Source organism: Trachurus japonicus, chromosome 3 (genome assembly GCF_045865225.1).
Source record: "Trachurus japonicus isolate A0001 chromosome 3, Traja_1.0".
NCBI lineage: Eukaryota > Metazoa > Chordata > Actinopteri > Carangiformes > Carangidae > Trachurus > Trachurus japonicus.
Genome location: NC_140909.1, coordinates 21,447,879 through 21,468,884, shown reverse-complemented (window position 1 = coordinate 21,468,884; position 21,006 = coordinate 21,447,879). Strand labels below are relative to the sequence as shown.

The following is a 21,006-nucleotide window of genomic DNA, read 5'->3' as shown; positions in this document are numbered from 1 at the left end:
GCTTCACATCATGTCGAACTGATTTATGTCATCTGGGTTGGAAAGCTACCTGTGATATTTCTGGTTTAAACAGCTTTTATAGTATGAACCTGTAGAACCAACCTGCTGCTGGTGGTAGTGTCATAGTTTTTCGATAGTCCACAGTATCGATAGTCCACAGTAGAGATAGACAGGAAAGGGGGAGGCAGAGAGAGGGGGAATGACATGCAGGAAAGGGCTGCCCGACATGGGATTCAAACCGGGGCCGCCTGCGGTGAGGACTGTAGCCTCTACATGGGGCGGCCGCTCTACCCACTGCGCCACGCACCGCCTCGTGGGGAATGTCTTGTTGACACACCTTTGGTCCCTTAATACAAATGTATCATCCTGTAATGGCTTCAGTGTACTTTGTTGCCCTCCACAGTTATGAGAAACACATCCTCTAGAACAGTGTTCTCAAACTTTTTTTTTTAGATCAAAGACCCACAAATTAGACCACAGACCCCCCCATTGGACAAAATTTTGAAACAAACACCAGAAATACACAAATATTTGTTCTTAGACTGAATAATGTTACTTCTTTTAGTCAATGTACGTTCAAATCAGGGCCAAGGTGTGAAATTTTTGAAGAAATCTAGAGAAATTTTCTGGAAAACAATGTAATATTTCTGAAAAAAAGTGGTACAATTTTGAGAAAAAGTTGGGGACCACCCAACATCTTTGGGATGTATAAAAGTGGAGAATAGTCTGAATGTGACACAGTGACGTGATACGATCTTGTAAACATGGACCAGCATCTCAAAGTGAGGTTTAAATGCCACAAAGAAGAAAAAAGGGAAAGAGACACTCTACTCAGCATCAATACAGTCAGTGTTCCCGAGAAAGTGCTTGGTGAGCATATGTAAATGCACATGTGGACTATTTTATCTATAGCGTATGTATAGTGTGATGCCGCAGCAGTGTCCTGTTCCTTGGGGGGGAAGCTGTGCTGTCACATACACACTGTGACAGGCACATGCAGTGTCAAACTGATCTCTGAACTTTAGACACAAGTTCCCCAGCCGAGCAGGAAGTACCTGTGGAAAACACAGGGAGACCTGTGCCAACATGTTATTTATAGTCGTTGCTTTCCCTGCTTACCTCCACTCGATCACCTGGTGTCCTGGTTCACTGCAGTCTGTGGACAGAGACAGAAGGGGGTAGTAGTGCAGTCAGCAGGAAGTTTAGTTGATGGCACTTTTTTCCTCCCCATTTATAAAGACATGAAACTCTACGGCCATTATTGAGCTCTCCTAAGAAGAACACAGCATGAATCACTGATGATGTTGATGACGATGATGGTGGCAGCAGCAGAAGTGGCCGTGGTGACAATGAATTATGTCTCAGTGGGGAGGCTCCAGTGCTTCCTCCTTTTCTATCTGCCAGAGTCATTTTTGTGCAATTGAGTCATCAGATTGACTTCAGAGATACAGTACAGCCAGTGTGTCTGCTTTAATGATGTCACCCAGAGTGTTGAGAAGTAAAGTGACCTGAATTAGGTCGACTGTAATAGGGTTTTCTTTTTAAGGAAGAATTTATTTGATCATTTCTGCCCTGCCCTCCCCTCCCTCATTTTAATAAAAGCAACATTTTCCTGATGTGTTCAAGTGAGAGATTAAAGAGGATCTCCGCATCATCGTCTGTTTATTGTGAAATTGTGGCCTACATCTGGGCATATTTCTGATACACCAGCGGATGAACCCCTGCGGTTCATACTCAGAGGTATGTAGGTGGCCGGTGGCCGATGAATGCATAAATACTGTATACTGAAAGATGGATTTAGAGGGAGACAGATGCGTAACTCTTTAGGCATTATAGTATTAGGCATTATATCGTACGCAGAAATCCACACAAGAACGTTATCAGCACAGTCGTCGCGGCCCCACACCCTTGCAGTCACTTCTTTTAGATGGTGAAAAGCACATTCATTTACTTACTTGGATCACCGTTGGGTGTAATCAGTGCACCAGCTTCCCCTCCTCAGGTCCATTTTAGCCGTCAGCATTGTGTACCTGGTAGTCCCGCTCCACGTGTGGGCAAATGGCTCCTGAATGTTAAGTGTACATAGCATAACCGTTGTAGTGGTTTATCATTATTAGAAACACAAACAGCTGGATGTGAAATGAACACAGCAGCAGTGTGTTCACCTGGGGGGAGGCTATTGAGGAATAATATGTTTGTGACTGCATTAACAGCTCTTGAAGGTGGTGGTGTTTGATGAGACGGTGTGGGAGTGTGTCCAGGTTTTCCTGGATGGTCGTGATTTGATGCAGGTAACTGGGTGTAAATGTTCAAATTCAGTACAGGTCCACATGCTGCACGCTTTCCACCAGCTAGCCACGGTTCAGCCTGGAGTAGCCAGGTCATATAAAACTTTGCATAAATACCATGATACAGAAATAAACGGTCTGATGAGTATCTAATAGAAAGGATAACGTGTTACCTGGTGCATATCTTTCCTGGGAAAAGGCACCAGTCCTCCTCATACAGTTTGATACAGGTGAAACTTTGACCCACAACACAGCAGCGGTCTCGTGGAGTTTACACTGATTATCAGTCAACCATCTGTCGCTTCCCTTTTTTAACTTCAGTCATCCTGATATCAACGCTACATTGAGGATACTCTGTTCTGTGTCAAGTGTTGCACCGCTCTGTTGTTTTCACTGGGGCAAAGATATATGGAAATGAACCAGTATGTTTATGGGCTATCATTAAAATATACTGTTTATTCATTTGTTTATTTGAATGGGACAGTCAGTGCACATTAATGGACATAACATGTAACAGCAGTACACATTACACATAATATAAAAGAGCAGAAAAAAAAGTAGACAACACAAAAAGGCAACTATAACAATGAAAAACATATTGAGAAACACATTCCACAGGTAGGGGGACCATAAGAGTTTTGTTTACCTTTTGGATTCTTGATTAAATGAGAATTCCGGTCATTTAAGACGACACTAAACGCTCTACAGCTCTAGGTCCCCGAATGCGACCATGGGAAAAAATCTGAGAAAAATATGTGCAGACCGGACTTATAGCTCTCCTCCTGCTAGCAGTGTATCAGCTAGCAGGAGGAAAAAATGATTTTGAATGGGGGAAAAAAAGCCTTTATAGTCACATTGGTGCTTTTTTCCCTATCCAAAATCATTTCTTTCCTCCTAAATCGATGTTTTCCTTGCGTGTTTGTCTTTGTTGATATGGAAACAGTCCCGAGCTCGACAGTCGACTAGTAAGGTACCCAGGAAGCTAGAGTAAACAGAGGTATGTGATTAAAAACACACGTTAACACTGCTCTCTCATATTAACGGAGTTAAGCACACTCAGAGTTGTGTAAGGAACTGGTGGATGTTGCAAAGCTTTTGTAGTGATATTTTGAGCATTATATAGAGGCCAACGTCACGGGTTAGAAGAACTGCCCCAATTACTTTGCTGTTTAATAGCGCAGCTAGCAGAAGGAGAGCTAGGTCCGGTCTGCACATATTTTTCTTGGATTTCTTCCTATGGTCGCACTGGGGGACTTAGAGCTGTAGAGCGTTACTTAGAAAATGGCCGTAATTCTCCTTTAGGTGCAAGCGCTGTTTCTTTGGAGTTGCCAGATTCAGAGTAGCACACCACTAATGAACTCAGCAGGTACTAAGAGAGTCTCCATCCAAACAGGTCTGTGAAATAAACTGTTTACTGGTTGTGTCACACACATTCCCACACATTATCCATGTAAAGACCTTAGCCAGGATAAATATTAATGTGCATGTAAACACACATTTTCTCTCCATCTTCTGCTTAACTCGATATTGTTTTGGTACCTGATACAGGGTTTCTACTAATTTCTTATTGGTGAATGACAATAAACGTCATGTCATGATGAATTGACTTGGCTGATGACCATCTAAACAACATCCATGTCATCATGTGGCTTCTCTCTTTTCCCTTCGAGGTTAATGTTTTCCTAAAAGTGTAAAACTGGTGTGAGTCAGTTGAGGAAATAGGATTGTGTTGGTTGTGATTCAAGTTGATAGCGCCGTACTAAATTGTTGACTTTAGCTTGTATTCTCCCACTCACTTTCTCATGATTACCTTTACACTTCACTTTCACACAAGGTCTCTTATTCTGCTCTCCTAATGCACACACACATGTCCAGTCACTCGCTCCCATTCAGGCACATACAGTATAGTTGGTTTCTCTCTTTGCCGCTCTTTCTCTCTCATTCACTCACACATATAGATGATCTACTATTTATGCCCACGTCTAGGCCTGTGAGTACCACGGTGGGGTCAGCCTCAGAGGAACATAAAGCCACCCGTCTCATGTTTCTGCAAAGCTCCATCTTGAGTCTCTGGGGAATGTAAGAATGTACCAACCATTTAGGATATGAGGACCCCTCCCTGCATATTGGTCGACTTGTTTTTAAGTGTTAACCTCACTATGTCAAGTAAAGGGCAGAGTGTGGATAAATGTTAGGTTGTAGATTATTTACATGGCTGGTGCCAAGTATACTTCCTCCGCTAGGTAACCAGAGACGTGTGTATTGTTTTTGGCATGGGATGCTCTGAATGATATTACTACAGTGTTATTGCGGCAATGTCACTATTATGTCTGTGTCCTTGTGCAAAGCAATTGTCGTGCTGTGTTTTTAGCTCTAAAATAGTCAGGATGTTTGCTCCGGGTGGTTTCCATAGCGTCCCTCCCTGAAATAATTGGGCAATAACTTGATTACAGTAAATTAATCAACAATTACCTGGATAATTATTTGATTGAACCATTTAGTGTGCCAAAATACCAAATGGTGTAATTTATTATCTTGTTTTACAATTTCTCAAACATTTTTGTGGTTTGGTTTTGCTGTTTTATCTTTACAAATGAATAGCCTTTATGTTAAACTGTTTTGGAATCAATCTGAAGATGGCACTTTGTGCTCTACAGCTATTTTGTGGTATTGTATCACATTCATTGGCTAATCACAATTGGAAAATGATCAGGATTAATACAAAATAAAATCGTCTCAGCCTATTTGAACACGAATCTGCCGTTTGACAGAACCTACCAGAGTCCCTGCGGTATTTCACTTGGTCCAGCATTTTGTTTTCTTGGACTGAAATAAAGGTACTGAACTACAGATGTGAGGACGGCATCAGTGCTTCTCTGGGAACCAAGAATGGCCCAAAATAATCCGGACGAACATGCAAATGTAGGCAAAGTGAAGGGGGGAGAGAGAACATTAAGATGTGTGTTTGTTTCTGTATTAACTCACAGGCACACAGTCATAAATCATAGTATACACCATATGGTTTCTAGCCAAGACTGAAAATGTCCCTAAGTTAATATGAATTTAAGATCTCACTGTTTCACTCCATCTGTGCGCAGACTTCTCTTTACGGTAGTATATACTTTGTCCCTCGGCTATGAGAGGGAACAGGGTTATCGCTGCGCGCAGTATGTGTGAGGCTTTTGTGAATTTCCTGAAGAAGTCCCTGAGCCCTGCTCTCCACAGGCAAGATTTGCAGTTGCTGCCTCGACAAACATTGGCTCTGCATTAGCAGAAAAAAAAAATCTCCTCTGTGTGATGCTTCCTGTGTGCCTCAGTGTCTACCTGGGCCTTCTCACCCACACCGTTCCCCATCACCTCATCACCCAGCATCCTCATCATCTCAGTTGAACACAGGCTCTGGATGTGCCGCCCAAATGCTGTGTTTCAACCTACACACCACTCTCTGTGGAGCAGCACACACACACACACACACACACACACACACACACACACACACACACACACACACACACACACACACACACACACACACACACACACACACACACACACACACACACACATTCAAATACTTAAATCTAGCAGTATCCTATTTTAGTTGTAGATTTCATAGGAGATGATGTTGTGTTTTGCTTCCCTGCCTGACACTTGTGTGTGTGTGTGAGAGTGAGTGAGCTCATTGCATCTGATGTCGGTGAGAGGAGTCACAGATGTCTGTGTCCGCATGATTTTACTTGCATGCGAAACTTGGTTTTGTGTGTGTGTGTGTGTGTGTGTGTGTGTGTGTGTGTGTGTGGTGTGATGTAATAAGAGCGTATGATTCCAGCAAACTGTTGTACACAGGGAGAGGTGACAGTACATGCCTCAATGTTTTGTCTCTGAGTCACACACATCTAGACAGACACACACCCAGGAAGCAGACCTCCATTTATACACCGTGTGTATCATATTATCAAAGCAGTGTCGAGCAGATCTCATTTCAGCTAATTAGGCTACATTTCTTAACCTATCCTATGAAAAGAAACTAATGACCTAGTTAACATCGTCTCTAGGGTCGTGGCTGAAACAGTAGTGATTATTAACTAGTTATTTTCTTGTGATATTGAGATGACGGTTGTCTCAATTTAATCTCGCATAATATTGAAGCACCTTCTTGTGTTCTATATTGGTGTATTTTCTGCCACGCTGTTGTGACCTGTGATTATTAATGAGGGACTTTGAAATAGCCGTATGACATGGGTGGTGACAGACTATTGTGTGTGTGTGTGTTTTATAATAAACCACATGTTGCTGACCAAAGGGTAAAAGTAGTTGTGGTAGCTCTGTACCAAAACTTGCTAAGCGTTTCAAACTGCACAGTAATTTCACTTCCCCTCAGTGGGTGAATATGCATGGAAGCATTTGCATGTGTTTCCTTCGCGATGTGTTTTCACGCACGTTGACATCGACGATGAAAACATGATTAATCACGCATCCTAAAAGCCTGGTTCTATGTGTACACACACACGCATATTTTCACTTCCTGCACGTGAGCACACATCCACATGTGGTTCAGTCAAGGCAGCAGGCGTATGCGTCTGCACCCTACAGTGCAGAGTGCCCCACACTGTGCGCTAATGCAAGTCTGTGGTTGCAAATTAATAATTCAGGGAGCTGGCATAGCTGGGTGGACCCTCTATTATTCATGGTTGGCATTGGAACTGACAGATGACTGCTGTTAATATTAAGGACCAGCAGATACAGCCCTCTGCAAAGAAAAGCAGCAGTCCTCCTCCAACACTTTCATGTCTGTCTCTATCCTCCACCCACTGCACCCACTCCTCCACACGCCCCCTAACTCCTCCTCCTTCGCTCCTGTCCTTTGCTCATGTCGGCTCTGTCCTCTCCATTCGTGAGCATCTCTCTCTCCGTCTCTCTGTATCGTCGTCTACGTCTGTCTTTCTAAATTCCCTCATGTCTCTGGCTCGTCGTGTGTGAGCTGTATCCATCTCTCTGTCTCCCTTACGCTCCATCTCCACCCGACATGAGCAAAACGCTGAAATGGTAGTATTCATTTGCAGTTAGAAAATGTTACGTAACAGAAAACAGAAAGGATATTCATCTGGGCCTGAGATGTAGCTAAAATACAGAAGATTAACGAGAAATATGGCAGATTCATTGCCCCTTTGCGCAACCTGGTCTGACTGCATCTCGTCCATCCTCTCTGTCGAGGCTGCATCAGCTGAATCTGCACATAGTCAATTCCTTTCTCAATTTGGGATTACTCACTGTTCAGCTAATCTCTATAATCTCTATTTTGAGCAAAACTAGTTTACCAGTGGCCCTAGAAAGTTGGGTTTTTGCCTTCTGCCTCATCCTCTCTGCTTCCTTTTTCTCCCTATCTGCATGCCTTCTCCCTCTCTCTCTTCTCTCTTAGTCCACAGAGTTTTTTTCAAGGAGAATTTCCTCCATGGTGTCAGTGATTCTGCCACTGAATGCTTCTTTTATTAAAGAGATTTGGAGCTCCAGTCACCACTAATGCCGCTGCCATATTGTACCAGCACCCTCCCATGGCTGCTGCTAATGACATTCTTTGTGTCTCCATCCCCGAGCTTCGCCTCCTTCTCTGGTCTGAATGGAGGAGTTGTCGATGTGTTGCCATCAAAGGAGGAGGAGAGGCCATGAAAGAGGACAGGCTTTTTCCCCCCTTTTCCTCCTCACTCATTCTCTCTCACCCCCTGGGATGTTTGCAACCACTTAGGTAGGTGTGGGACAGCATACATCACGCTACGGTTGGAGACTGTGTGCATACATATGTATGCATGTGACAGCATATATTAGGGGAGTGAGGGTATTTCAGTGGTTTCGTGTATGACAGGATGAGCAAGGGCTGAAGTGTGTGTGTGTGTGCATGTATTGCACATGCATGTGCAGCAGTAAGGCAGATGTCCTGTCAGAGGAGCACTGAGCCTCCCGGTATAGTCTACCTCCACCTCCCAACCCTCCTGTCACCACTTCAAACTTTTGTCTGCTTCCACATTTCATTATGCTCTAATCCGGCAGTATAGTCCTCAGTCATTCTGTCCTTCTACTCTGCAGTTTAATACAGACACGCACATCTCCATCAGCAGCAAGATACTCTCCTCATCTAGCAAAGATAAATGGAGGATGGAGCCAAGCCTGTAAAGCTGCACACACACACACATAACACTGCTTTTACTGTACTTTTGAACATGAATCACTTTCTCAGTTAATTTGTTAACCCTCACCAGTACATGCTCAGCACTCAGGTCTGGTTTCCTGTGAACTACAAGCTAATGAGGCCTGCACAGACTGTTCTGCTATTCTTCAGTGATAACTGTGAAGGGAGAAGACCCATGCTGTTTATATCTATCAGCATTTCTTCTAAAGAGACTTCAGCCAACACTATACAATTTTGTTGATGAAAGCCCCATATTGTGCATATCATGCTCTCGGAGGACTTTGTGTAAAGTAACTTGGATGAATTTGAGTGAATTTTTAAAGGAGCAATCCACATATTGTATAGTCTTACTTAAGAGAAAACAACTCTGAATGTGTAACCTCTTCAAGAGACAAAAAAAGACAGAATAGCTCAGTCTGTGGTTCATTAATTTGACCATACTGATCTGTCCCTATAATAAGACCTCTAACTAAGTGAAAGCACTGAATAATGTGCTGAACAGCATTTTTTCCCCCATATATATATTAATAGCATTAAAATTGTGGTTGTGGACTCTGCACTGTGGTTTTTGTATTGAAGGTAAGATTACTTTAAATACAAAAAACCACATGCAGAGTCCTGGAAACGGCACACATCTTCGTCCAAATATAAATGGGGAAATCCTGTAAGAAGAAGAAAAAAAAAAAAGGTACGAGCAGGCACACCCCCGGCAGGCAGACTCTTTCATGCTGCGTCTCCATAATGTATGCAATGATGAAAACGACTGCAGCCTGCCTCCGCCTGCATGGATATTGAGAGGATATAAATAGCCAGGGCTGGATGAGTGTGCGCTGAGACTGGAACCGCAGCACACAGAGCTTAAACAATAAGCCGCCACCACTACCCTTCCTCCCCTCTGCTCGCTCCAGTCCAGCAGCCTCCCACAGCTCCAGAGGAGGGTGGGATGCGATGGAGGGGGGGAGGGGGTGGGCGGGCGGGGGGATTCTCTCTCCCTCTTCCTTTCTTTCTTCCACTTCCTGCCTCTCTGCTTTTGTAATCTGCCATCAGTGGCGAGCCCCGGCCCTGTCACTTGTTACGTCAGAGAGGCAGGAGGGCTGACTGTCTCCCCACCTGTCTGTCTGTGTGACTGACCGTTGTGGGAGAGGTACTGTATATCTGTCACGCTGCTCTATTTTTCATTCACTTAGATAAAAATAGTGTAGATTAGACACGCACATGACTCTTTTGCTCTGCTGCAAAGACCCGTTTTGTTTATTCCCCCTTGAATATAATTTTGCTGCTTTCTCATTGGTAAATTGTGGTATTTTACTAAAAAAGTCTGACGCACACAGTGATTGCTGATGGTACAGCCTCCCTTTTTGTTCATTTAGATTTTACTATGTATTTATTTTTTTTATTATACCGCTTTAAACATTATTCTCATCATAAGCAGCAGGCTAATCTGCTGTTCTTTGTTAGTGTTCTGGTCACATTCAGGAAATTTTGGTGCTGAATGATTTGTTGAAACAGATTCATATTCAAGCCATCACGTCTTCATGTTATGTGCCAGGGGTGGGGGACAAGTTAATGGATAATTCTGGAGATCCTGTCAAGTGTTTAGGTTGTAGAAGTCTACTTTGAAGGTTGTTAGTTGAAATCCTTGAGCCGTCTGGAGAATCTGTGCAGGGGAAGCGCCATTAATTTTACATTCCTCTCCCCCTGCACCGATTAAACAGTGAGATACCCGGTGAGCAAGGCACTTATATCCAGTCCCTCTAGTGCGGCTGCTGGTTGATGCTAGAAAGCAGGGCGGAAGGAGGAATAAATGTTTGAATAAATGTTTAAAAAACCACTAAACAACCCCAGCTCAGAAGACTGCGTCTGCCTGTCTTGATGGGAAAGAGTTTCAGCGGGACAGTGAAAAGAGCACCACTCCAAAACAGGAAAAAAAAAGGTGAAGATCTCTAGAAATGTTTAATGTGGCAGATGGAAGAGGCAGACTCACAGTTGTAATGACTGGGTAAGCCACAGTCTCTCTTAACGTCCTTCTTGCCATGATCATCTCCTTTATTATTTACCATCCCTTGCAGCTCTCGACCGTCTCTGCTCCACTTGAGGTTTTAGTGTGTATCCCCCCCTCATGCTCTGGTTCATACCAGAAAACACAACTTTAGTTTCCTCCTCTCACTTCTCCCTGATATTAGCGCAGCTTTTGTATATTTGACAAAGTACTTCTAGTTTTTGGTTAAGACTGAATTTTTAATTCCTGGCTATTTTTTTGGCACAGCATATGCACAGTTTCTCTTGCCTGTTGTGAAGCAAAACATTATCTGAATTGTGACTTAAATGAATTAATCTGTAATGACTATAAACATGCCAGTCTTTGTTCAGTCACCACACAGGGACAACCCCAAACAGTATTTTGAAACACAGTTTTGAAACAGTGTTGTACGGTTGTTTTGACTGGACACACTGTCAGAATCATGTGATCGCTGAAGCATGGGAGGACCAGTAGCGGCTGCCTGCTGTGTGGTGGGAGACAGTTCATCCAGATAGAAAGGACATGAGGACACTCGTCTAGAGTTCTGTCCTTGTCCCTTTTTACAGCAACGGACAAAAGTGAATAGTTGATAGAAAACACGTCCCCCCTCCTCAACAACAACACAAATGACTTAGGTCGGAATGGGTTAGGTCCTCTTTTTTCTTTCTTTTATTGATTTCTATCGAAACAAAGCATAAACATACAAGTGCTCTCTGCATTAACAAAGATATCAAAACAGGAAGGAAAACAAACCACCATCCAAACCAAAATGACGTAGCTCACCACTGTCCTTACCCCAAAAAGTAAAAAAGACATCAGAAAAGAAAAGAAAAAAAAAGAAAAGTCCCACCGCCACCTCCAGCTGTCGCATCAGTCACCCTATACACATACAGTACTGTGCCTTCTCTCATCCATGTATAGTGGAAGTAAAAATAGAAATTATACAAGTACACAAGACAATAACAGGGTAGGCCCTTATACAGGTTACTTTCGGTTTCACAAGGCAGACAAGAACGCTGTATGCTATTTGTGTCTATTTTTACTGTTGTGAAGCATGTATTGTCCAGTTTCAGTCAGATGAAGGCGTATACATGTAGAAGAAAATTGGTTTCCAATGGCATTATCTGGGCGTTTTAGTCGGATCTCGAGAAGTCCAGTCTTTACATGCACTTTAATTGTCCAGTTATAGACGGATTAAGGCCATAATTAGTTTTTTTCGAGTGTCATGTAAACATACTGACTAGCAGCAGACTAAATGTGTGAGGATACTGCTGCCATCGCTCTGCGCTTTATCCCTGCATTTGCACTAATTGAAGCCCACTTCCTGGTTCCTTGTTGGGGCTGGCATGGCACATAAATGAACACACCTGTCCAGGTGAAACAAGGTGTACACACCACAAAGGCTAATGTCCCATGTATCTCTTCTCTGATGCGTCTGTTCCATTCATATTGGAGCCTCTTCTCTGATTGGTTGTTTTTACTGTCATGTTCACGGTAAACTAGGGCTGCATGATACCTAATGTATTATTTTTACAATCAATATTGAGATAATAATAAGTTAAGACAATTACTTATTGACTTTGGAAAGACCATGCATTTACTGATGTTATGCAAAAAGATAGATACACACAGTTTGCACATACACAGGCATACACGCAAACGCAAGCTAGTACTAATTGCACAAAAACATTTTTTTTGTTTGAGGAAACCTACTGTGCAAGCACTGAAACATATCATGGCTGCATGCTTGTTCATACTAAAGTTATATTAAGCACCACCAAAAATGACAAAAATAAAAACAAACTCATAAAAAGCATTGTGTGTGTGCGGTTTTCTGGTTACAAGTGATAAAACAAACAGAGCACAGACCTGTCATCTGTCTAGCATGGTGCGACACCACAGCTACACTACACCAATGGAAGAGTGAGCTTTTTCTAACACATGTAATTAAAAAGTAACTTCAGCTCAGTTTATTTTTGATGTCAGCAATCAGTGAAAGGCATAATTAAGAATTAATTTAGAGTGAAATTGCAATAATTACAATTGCTAAGACTTTCACATTCATATGCAAGCCAGTGGAAATAGACTCTCCAGTATACTGTATATCATTATTGTTAAAAGAGCTGAGGTCATGTGTGGCTCACACACCCATTCAACACAAACTGTCTCACATTCACGTACAAATTCAGGAGCTCGAGCAGCAGAGGGTCGTCTCCAGCAGCCACAACTGAGGCAGAACAGGATGCAGCCATGTGCGCAGTAGGAACTAGCTGGTGAACAGGCATACAGTCAGAGGACAGAGAAACAGGCATTTCTTCAGCTCACATTTCAGAATTGACAGCTGGAAGAAGGGTCAAAATGGGTCCATTTAAAAAGAGTTAGCATTAGCAGTGATGATCATCACTGGTCCTTAATGAGAACGAGAAGAAAAAATGATCCATGCATGCTTCAATCATTGGTCTCATCAGCAGTCAGTACAAGTCTGGCACCTGCATTGTTTGTGACAAGAGAGTGAAACAGTTTTTCAGCATCTGTAATGTAAATGTGAATGTGAAATGCAAATTGTGCTGAATGTGAAACATGAGGACAGAGTCAGACACTAAAATGTATTACCTCACTTTTGTGCTCAAATCTGTATTTGCATATTTCCCAACCAGGGTATCACATTTGTTCAGCGTGTGCCGTGGGCACCGCCTGACACACATCATACTGTATATGGTCATAATTCGCTGTTGCGCGCTGGCCTCCTGTCAACTACTTTACATATGAGAAAGCGTGCCGCAGCCACGAGTCATTTGTTGTTGACAGTTCCGTCCTGTCCACTTTGCAAAGCCTCCGTGTTTGTTTTTTTTTGTTTTTTTGTCAGCTTATTCTGTACATTTGCATACCCAGCAGGTCACATTTCCATACCCCCCACCCCGTTTCTTTTTGCTGCCAGTACGCTGGCTCTACAGTACAAACTGTGTACTGAGCCTCGGTCTGGGTCCGGTGTCATGGCTTAAGCTAAAATCTTTCTCTGACAAACCACAACAACACAATGCTGCAATATAAAACATTTAGTATCCTGAATAGTGCTCTCTTTGCTGCATAGAGAGCAGTTGTGTGGCATTAGTTGACCAACCAGACTTATATGATGGGAATGTTGTTTACTGGTTCATGCTGTGTGATTACAGCTGTTGTTTAGTGCTGGCTCAGTAAATTGAATTTTGCTGAGAACTTAATGATGACATCCCTGGCACAGACGTACATCTGGGCCAACTAAATTGTCACCCCAAGTAGAAGGAGAGTTTTATAACCTCTTGATACTGTGCTAATAGCAATGTAATCTGTGAATGGCCCTGGGCTCGCCTCAGAGCAGAGCCTTCTTTTTACATAACACACGGCTTTGTCACAGTCGTTTTGGAGACTGACAACAGCATTCTCAGTTAAACTTGTTTATTTATCCACGGAAACGCTGACAGAGCAACAATCGGCTAAACATTCTCACGGTTGCTGGCACATGGTAGGTGTCCAGTACAAAGAGCACTGTGAGTCTCGGATTGAGTGTCAGCTAATAAGACTTGGATTATTAGAGTCTGAGATAAATGCCCAGAATTATAAACTGTAATTTGCCGCTGAAGCAGAACTGTGGAGATCTGAGGCTTAACGCCATCAAGTGACAAATCTTTTAGCTGTTCCATCAACAAGGAGCCAAGAGGCTGGGAGCGCTAATGATGGTGCTTTTACTCTGTCGTTATTGTCCCTATCGTCACTGCATCACTTCACTCTCATCCAACACCAAAGCAGTTTGTATAGGTTGAAAGATTACTAAAGGTTATGCTGATGTTGTTGTTTTAATTCAAAGAAGCAAAGTTAATATTGAAAAGGTGATTTCAGGAGAAACAGATACGACAACAGGGAACAGGGAACCCCATTAATCCGACTAACTCAAGCATACCGTCAGTTATTGTTTGATCATCTATAATTTCTTTCTTTCTTTAATATTCTTTCATTTTTATCTTTCAGCAGGTGAAGCAGTAATGTCTTTGAGAGGACTTTAGATTGAGCAAACCATTTATAGCAGGCATGGGCAAACTACGGCTTTTTAATCCAGCCCATCAAATATTGGCGCAAAAATGTCCAAATTAAAGCAACGACTGCAAACTTTGATGCACTGGCGAAAAAAAAGGGTGACCAACAATTCTGCTCCCACTGAAACTGAATTAATTTGAATGCAAGTTTCCTTTTTTATTTTTTATTTTTAGGTAATGGCTTGTACTGTAGTTCACATAAATACTCTCCATCCATCTGATTCTAGCCCGGGCCATCCGTCAAATTTTAAAACTCATTGTGGCCCGTGAGCCAAAAGGTTTGCCCACCCCTACAGCGTATAGCAAAGACACATACAGTAGCTGCCATAAGATGCTTTTTAACTGTGTACTGTAACAGTGAGGCACTTCTTCATGGCGGTTTATCACAGAAACATCGCTTTATTCTCAAAATACAATGGATATAAAGAGTTTGACTCGGAGGCACAGCCAGAGCAGGGGAAATATTAATGTGGTGAAACGAGATCACACAGGCAGGCAGCAGATAGTAAACAGGCAACAGGACCCTGCATTCATTTTATCACTTTAATCTAGATTCACCAAAGCAGCGCCTGTGCTCCAGGTTGATATGAAGCACAAAGGCTCGTGCAGACAGTTCAAGTACAGCATGATTTAGCCCACAATGCTTGTGATAATGGAAATGGCACAGAAGACAATATTACTGTCATCTGGCATAGCAAAGGGAAAAAAGGCAGTGCTGCTCTCAAAGACTGTTGGTTACATCACTCGGCGTGTTGCCATGACACTGTCACCAGCATCTCCTGTCGCACAGATAGAGGAAATTAGGAGGAGGGGAGTGGAGAAGGAAGTGTGTGTGTGGCATATCTGGCAGCTGGGGTGAACTCGAATGCTAAATGTATGCTTTGATGTGCAACCTTAACATGCGATGATGAGCCATGAAGTTAGACGTTACATTAAAAAAAAAGAGTGCTTGTGTCAAGCGCTCAGCTGGTCCCTGATCTTGGTTCAATTTTAAAATCATTAACTGCGTTCAGACTAAGAATAGCTCAGTATCAAAAATTCACAGCTCCTTATTCATTTCATGGAAGCCGTTCCACTCGTGCAAAGGGCTTAGGATAAGATGCAATAAAATGAAATAAAATGAATACAGGCAAATCTGGAGACGTTGATTCTGGCTCAACATTTCCCACAAGGGCAACATCCAGAGCTTTGTATTAAATCCAAGCCAATGCAATCAATCCAAGCACACACCAAGTAGAATCCTTTTGCACTGAGTAGCATGATGAGGTAAAGTAGTGTTGCTGCTATGAGAACTGCCAAGAGTCGTAAAATCCCGTCTCAAAGGCATCTAAACCTCTGTGCACTGTCTCTGCGTCTGATGAGCTTCAAACTAGACCTAATGGTTCATATTTCATCTCCTGACAGGTATTGCGCAGTTTACCCAAAACCAGGGCTCCACACTAACTTTTCTACTAGGAGCACAGTGGCCTCTAACTTAAAATTTTAGGAGCGCGAGCAGAACATTTAGGGGTGTAAATCGACTTGGAAAGCACATATTCACATTTTCATTCATGATCCTCACACATATTGGCCTGCCACCTCTAATAACAGATAGCAGATCCTTTGAGTCGCCCCTTCCATGTTTAACCAATGTTAAAAAAAAGGAAGAAAAAAAGGCAAATTTATTGGTTGCACATGCACAAGTAGATTTACTTGCACGGTCTCAAATTTTAGGGGCAAAATGCCCCATTTAGGGGCAGTCTGGAGCCCTGAAAACATACGCAACTTCTTGTTTAGATTGTTGACGTACTACTACATAAGCCTAAACAAGCTACTGCTTTGATTTCATAGATATTCAGCAACAGTAATATTTTATTATACAGTAGCAGTATGCATACATTCGTCCTCAGCATCAAACATGGATGGAGTCACAGTCCATATGTTGTCAGTATGGGTGTTAGGATCATATTCATCTCTTGTGCCAGTCTTGTGCCAGCATGTAGCCAGTGTCAGTGTCTTCTATGGGAAAATGAATTAACTCTTTTTACTCGCTGCCTTCACCGAGCACCACTTGACTAACTGGAGGAGAGTGATGTGAGCAGTGTGCCGCTGAAGCTCTCGAGTCGCTGGCAGGCATTCCTCAGCACTGAAGAGCGTCAAGAATAGCACTCACTTGTCTCTGCTATATTGTCCAGCCGGCGTGGCTGTGGGTTGGGTGAACCGCCCGCACCGCTCCGTTCCAGCAGCGCCCGCTTCTTTTATACGTAAAGAGTGTCAAAGGGAAAAAGAAGCGCGCGCCCTCAGGGTGCACCAGAGCAGCTCGGCCTTGGATATATTTGGCTCTGTCAGTTTGCATACAGATCTGCAATGGTCTGCAATTAGGCCGTTTCCTGTTTGAACACACAGGATATGGCAGTGCACTGAAGCTTGGCCATAGATGCTTTCAGAGACGGTGCCAGCCAGTAGCCAGGCCCGCTCTGAAGGAGATGCATCATTTTCATGGGTCTAAAATTACACAGTGCACTAAGTTGCTCTTGAGATGGCTGGTGGGAAACGGAGCTGGCTCACGCTCACTGGACAAAAAGTTCAGCTACTGTCTGTCGAACAGACTAAATCACCGTGAAAGCTCTTATTAAGATGCAGGGCAAATCAGAGAGGAGAGGAGAGTCGGGGGATAAATTGAGCTATGAATTCTACTCACCTGTCTTAGTGCTTGATTCACCAAGTTTATTGATCTGTTCTGCCGTGACTCTGTTAACAGTGGCAGTAGTCGGTCCAAAGGGAGGCACTGACCAGAATGCCCATTGCTCACACTGGACTACAGCCCCTCCCATCCTCATATGAAACGCTGGAAAAATATGCGCAGCTACTTCCTCCTTCGTACTCACCTCCCTGCCCATTTCAACTTCCTTTTCTCCGAGCCGGTCGGAAGTGAGATGCCTTTCAATGGAGCCTGGTGCGGGAAGCCTTTATTCACGTAGAGTTACACCATCAAGCTGTGATAATATTTAGCATGCTGGCACGGATTTATCAGTGTCTCTAAAGATGAAGGGGCCACAGTAGAAATATAGGGTGTGTGGCATTGTAGAGAGACTCACAACAAAACACACAAACACATTCAGTCTCCAGCTACACAAAAAAAGACAAAAGAGCACACATTGATACGGACACACATGCAGAGACACACCCTCTCAGGCACACAGGAGCACCCTGCACATTCTTACACACTTTGAGCCACACACTTTGACACACCCAACCACGCATGGCAACTGAAACCCAGATGCGCAGTGCACACTCTCATCACTTGTAGTTCTATGTCTTCATGTTTTTTCTCCCTCTTTCTCTTTCTTTTTCTTTGTACCCTCCTTACCCATCCACCACCACCACCAACACCAACACGTCTCCTTGTCACTGAATCAAGGTCACCTTTTAAAGTCTACTAATTGGCTGCAGAAGCAAGATCCTCAACAGACTTAGCTTACATACACCAGAGAGTTGTCTCCTACTCGGTTACGTTTTCTGAATTTCAGATTTTGCACCCAGTGACTCTATTATTACCAGGAAAACTAGATAATTAAAGCTACATTACAGCGAGCCATGCATCTTGTAGCCGTCTGATATCAACAGCTCATTTTCTATGTTGAGGGCACTATCCAAAACAGGGAGGATGTCTGTGCCTAGCCCGGCCATGTTAATGTACTTGAACCACTGACAAAGACAGGGACTGTTTCAGGGCCAGGACATATTTTTAACTAATCCACATACTCAGGCACACATTTCCTCTTCTCCAGACACCATTTCTTAAAAATGTTTCTTTGTTTTAACATTAGAGTAAAAAGTACCCTTGCTGCTTAACCATGCTCATTGTTTACTTTATGTCTTGTGATAGTTAAAATGCCTTCCATGCCAGACCAGTGATTACTGTAGATCCAAATCTGTATCGTAGTACCGGTATATAACTCAAGTTTAAATACAAGATACTATACACCACACTAACTGTAGAGTGGGCGTATAGAAGTGAAATACTTTCAAAAGGTCATTCACTGCCTGTGTTGGAGGCAATATGTGGTTATTTAGTTGTGGGTCACTGTGACTTGCTTTCTCCATGTTAGCAGTGTGTACAAAATGCCACGGTAGACAAAGACGGATCAGTAATTAGGGCTGGGCACTGCCAATGAAGTTATTCAATTCTGATCCCCAAGGTCTCAGTTTGATATCACATTCAGTAATGATTGAGTCAAAGATATTTCAGTTATAATATCAATTTCACTCGACTTTTAAAGTAATGCTGTAAATTGTACCTCTAACCTTGTGCTTACAAATGGGCCCATCAACAGACACAGACATAAAGAGTCATATGTGAAAGATTGATCTCTGGATTTTATGAATACATTTTCCTTATTTTATCCATAATTAATAATCTATAGTAAATGATAAGTGTATATATTATATTCATTATTTTAAATGAACAGATGAATGGATGTATTTCCAATGCCTTATCTTTTTTTTTCTTCCTCCACAGCTCTGATGGTACTAGCTGAACACTGACCGCTACCTGCCTGAGGACACCTGCTGCCAAATTCCCTTCATCATGTCTGGGATCCACGTAAGTGCAGCACAAATAGTTTTCCACCTTTAACCTATATAATATACAGATTTTTTTTTCCCGGGTGTGCCACATTAAACACTTCCAACATCACATTTCATACAACTTCACACATCTAAATCAAAAGCTTATGTGTTTCCAAGATAACTACAATCTACTATTATTTTTTTTAACTCAAGTGAGAGCGAGGTCCCCTCTCATCATTTAAATAAATGCATTTGTTCACAACTCAACCTGATCTTAAAAAATGACACACAAAAGCTCTTATCTGTCTAATTGGACTTCTTTCTAGTTCCAACACTTGTTATCTCCACGGCAGTGTGGCTGGGTGACATGCATGTCGTCTGGGTTCAGTGGCTTTCACGCTTACCCTCTTAAATGTCAGTTGTTAAAATATTCAGAATCATACTTTATTGTCATTGTAAAGTGCATGCCACGAGATCCGTTTGGGGTTCTCTACGCTGTGAAATAAAAGAGCAGAACAAAGAACATAATTATGAGGCACCAAGATATAAATACAAAACAAATACACTAAAATCTGAACCAGTCAGACACACATACACGTACAATCAAACGGTCTTCTTTTTACGGTGAAGGAATTGATGCATATTCTTCTGTCACGTATGTCATTGGAATGAAACTGTGCAGAGAAAATGCTTGTATAGCTCTCTATAAGTCAATAAAGTAGGTCATTTTTGAGGTCACATGTCTGATATGGAGAGTTTGTTCACTCTCTAGATGAAAACATTATACTGTATCACACTATATGTTTTCTAAGGGTTTTTGACGGTGTCGATCGCTGCATCTTCATCTGTTTTCAACATCAAGGATCGACTTTAATGCTCAGTAATTTCTTCATTGTTCAGTCCAGGCTGTGTTTTTCCTTTCCCACCCTGAAGCTTCCTAATTAGTGACAAACTGTGAAGCTTCAATCCACACCTCACTCACAAGACGCCACACTCAAAGCTGTTATAGGGATAACAATCCATTTTTAAGGTAGAAGAAGAAAAAGAAGAATAGTAAAAACTTCCATCATTCATCATTTAAGTGTCTTGTTTTGTCCAAACAGCAATTTTTCAATCTCCTTGAGACTACTCGCTCGTATAAATGCTCTCCAACGTGCACCTCCACACACTTGCAAACACAAGGTAGCTCGTGCAAGTCATGGAGGTGCTGAAATAAATCCCTATCTCTGTGTTAATGCACATTGCTGGTGTGGTGTGCACACATCCATCAAAGTGCCCAGCTCAGGTTTGGTGGTTTCACATTACCAGGCTGTCTCAGTGGTTTAACTGATGCCTTAGAGTGGGATTACTGTCTCTCCTACATCCTCTGCCTTCACATGTCCTTATCGATCCAGGCTGTTTCCATCTGTCTCAGCACAGCGTATCACTACTGTGCATCCGGTGAAATTCTTTAAAAAATATACATTACATATACATCAAAATAAACATTTTTTAGGAATTTGTTAAGACCTTCGTGATCTCACTAAAAGCTTTTAATCACATAATAATACACAAGACATTTCAGTGTTTTCCTGCTTGATTCAGGCTGTCATACAAGTGCTGAATTTATTCTCCTTATGTTTTTTTTTCGTACTAGAGCTCTCAACTTTCCATTATGTATTTGTCAGTCAGTGGATCTAAGTTGCACGTAATTAATCATGTTGTCATGCCACAGTCTTCAGCCATGCCAGATTATTCAGAGTTTGAGTCTCAAGACTCTGACATGACAGCCTGTGGTTTTTTTTCTGCATAAATGCAGGATGGAGTCACTGTGGTTCTGGCTTTCCATTGTCACTTGTGTGTTTCTCAAGTCAAACAGTGTCTGTCTGTCTGCAACAATGTCATGAGGCCGTT

At 42.5% G+C, this 21,006-nt stretch overlaps 1 protein-coding gene across 1 annotated transcript in view; it reads left to right on the top strand.

The window, feature by feature from the left end:
- The window catches only part of cskl (c-src tyrosine kinase-like), a 49,092-nt gene that overhangs the window by 6,871 nt on the left and 21,215 nt on the right, over positions 1-21,006 (top strand). Inside the window, exon 2 of the mRNA XM_085766467.1 lies at positions 19,064-19,147. Within this exon, the coding sequence (XP_085622593.1) occupies positions 19,133-19,147 (15 nt within the window). The 5' untranslated portion in view covers positions 19,064-19,132. The remainder of the gene's footprint in view (positions 1-19,063; positions 19,148-21,006) is intronic.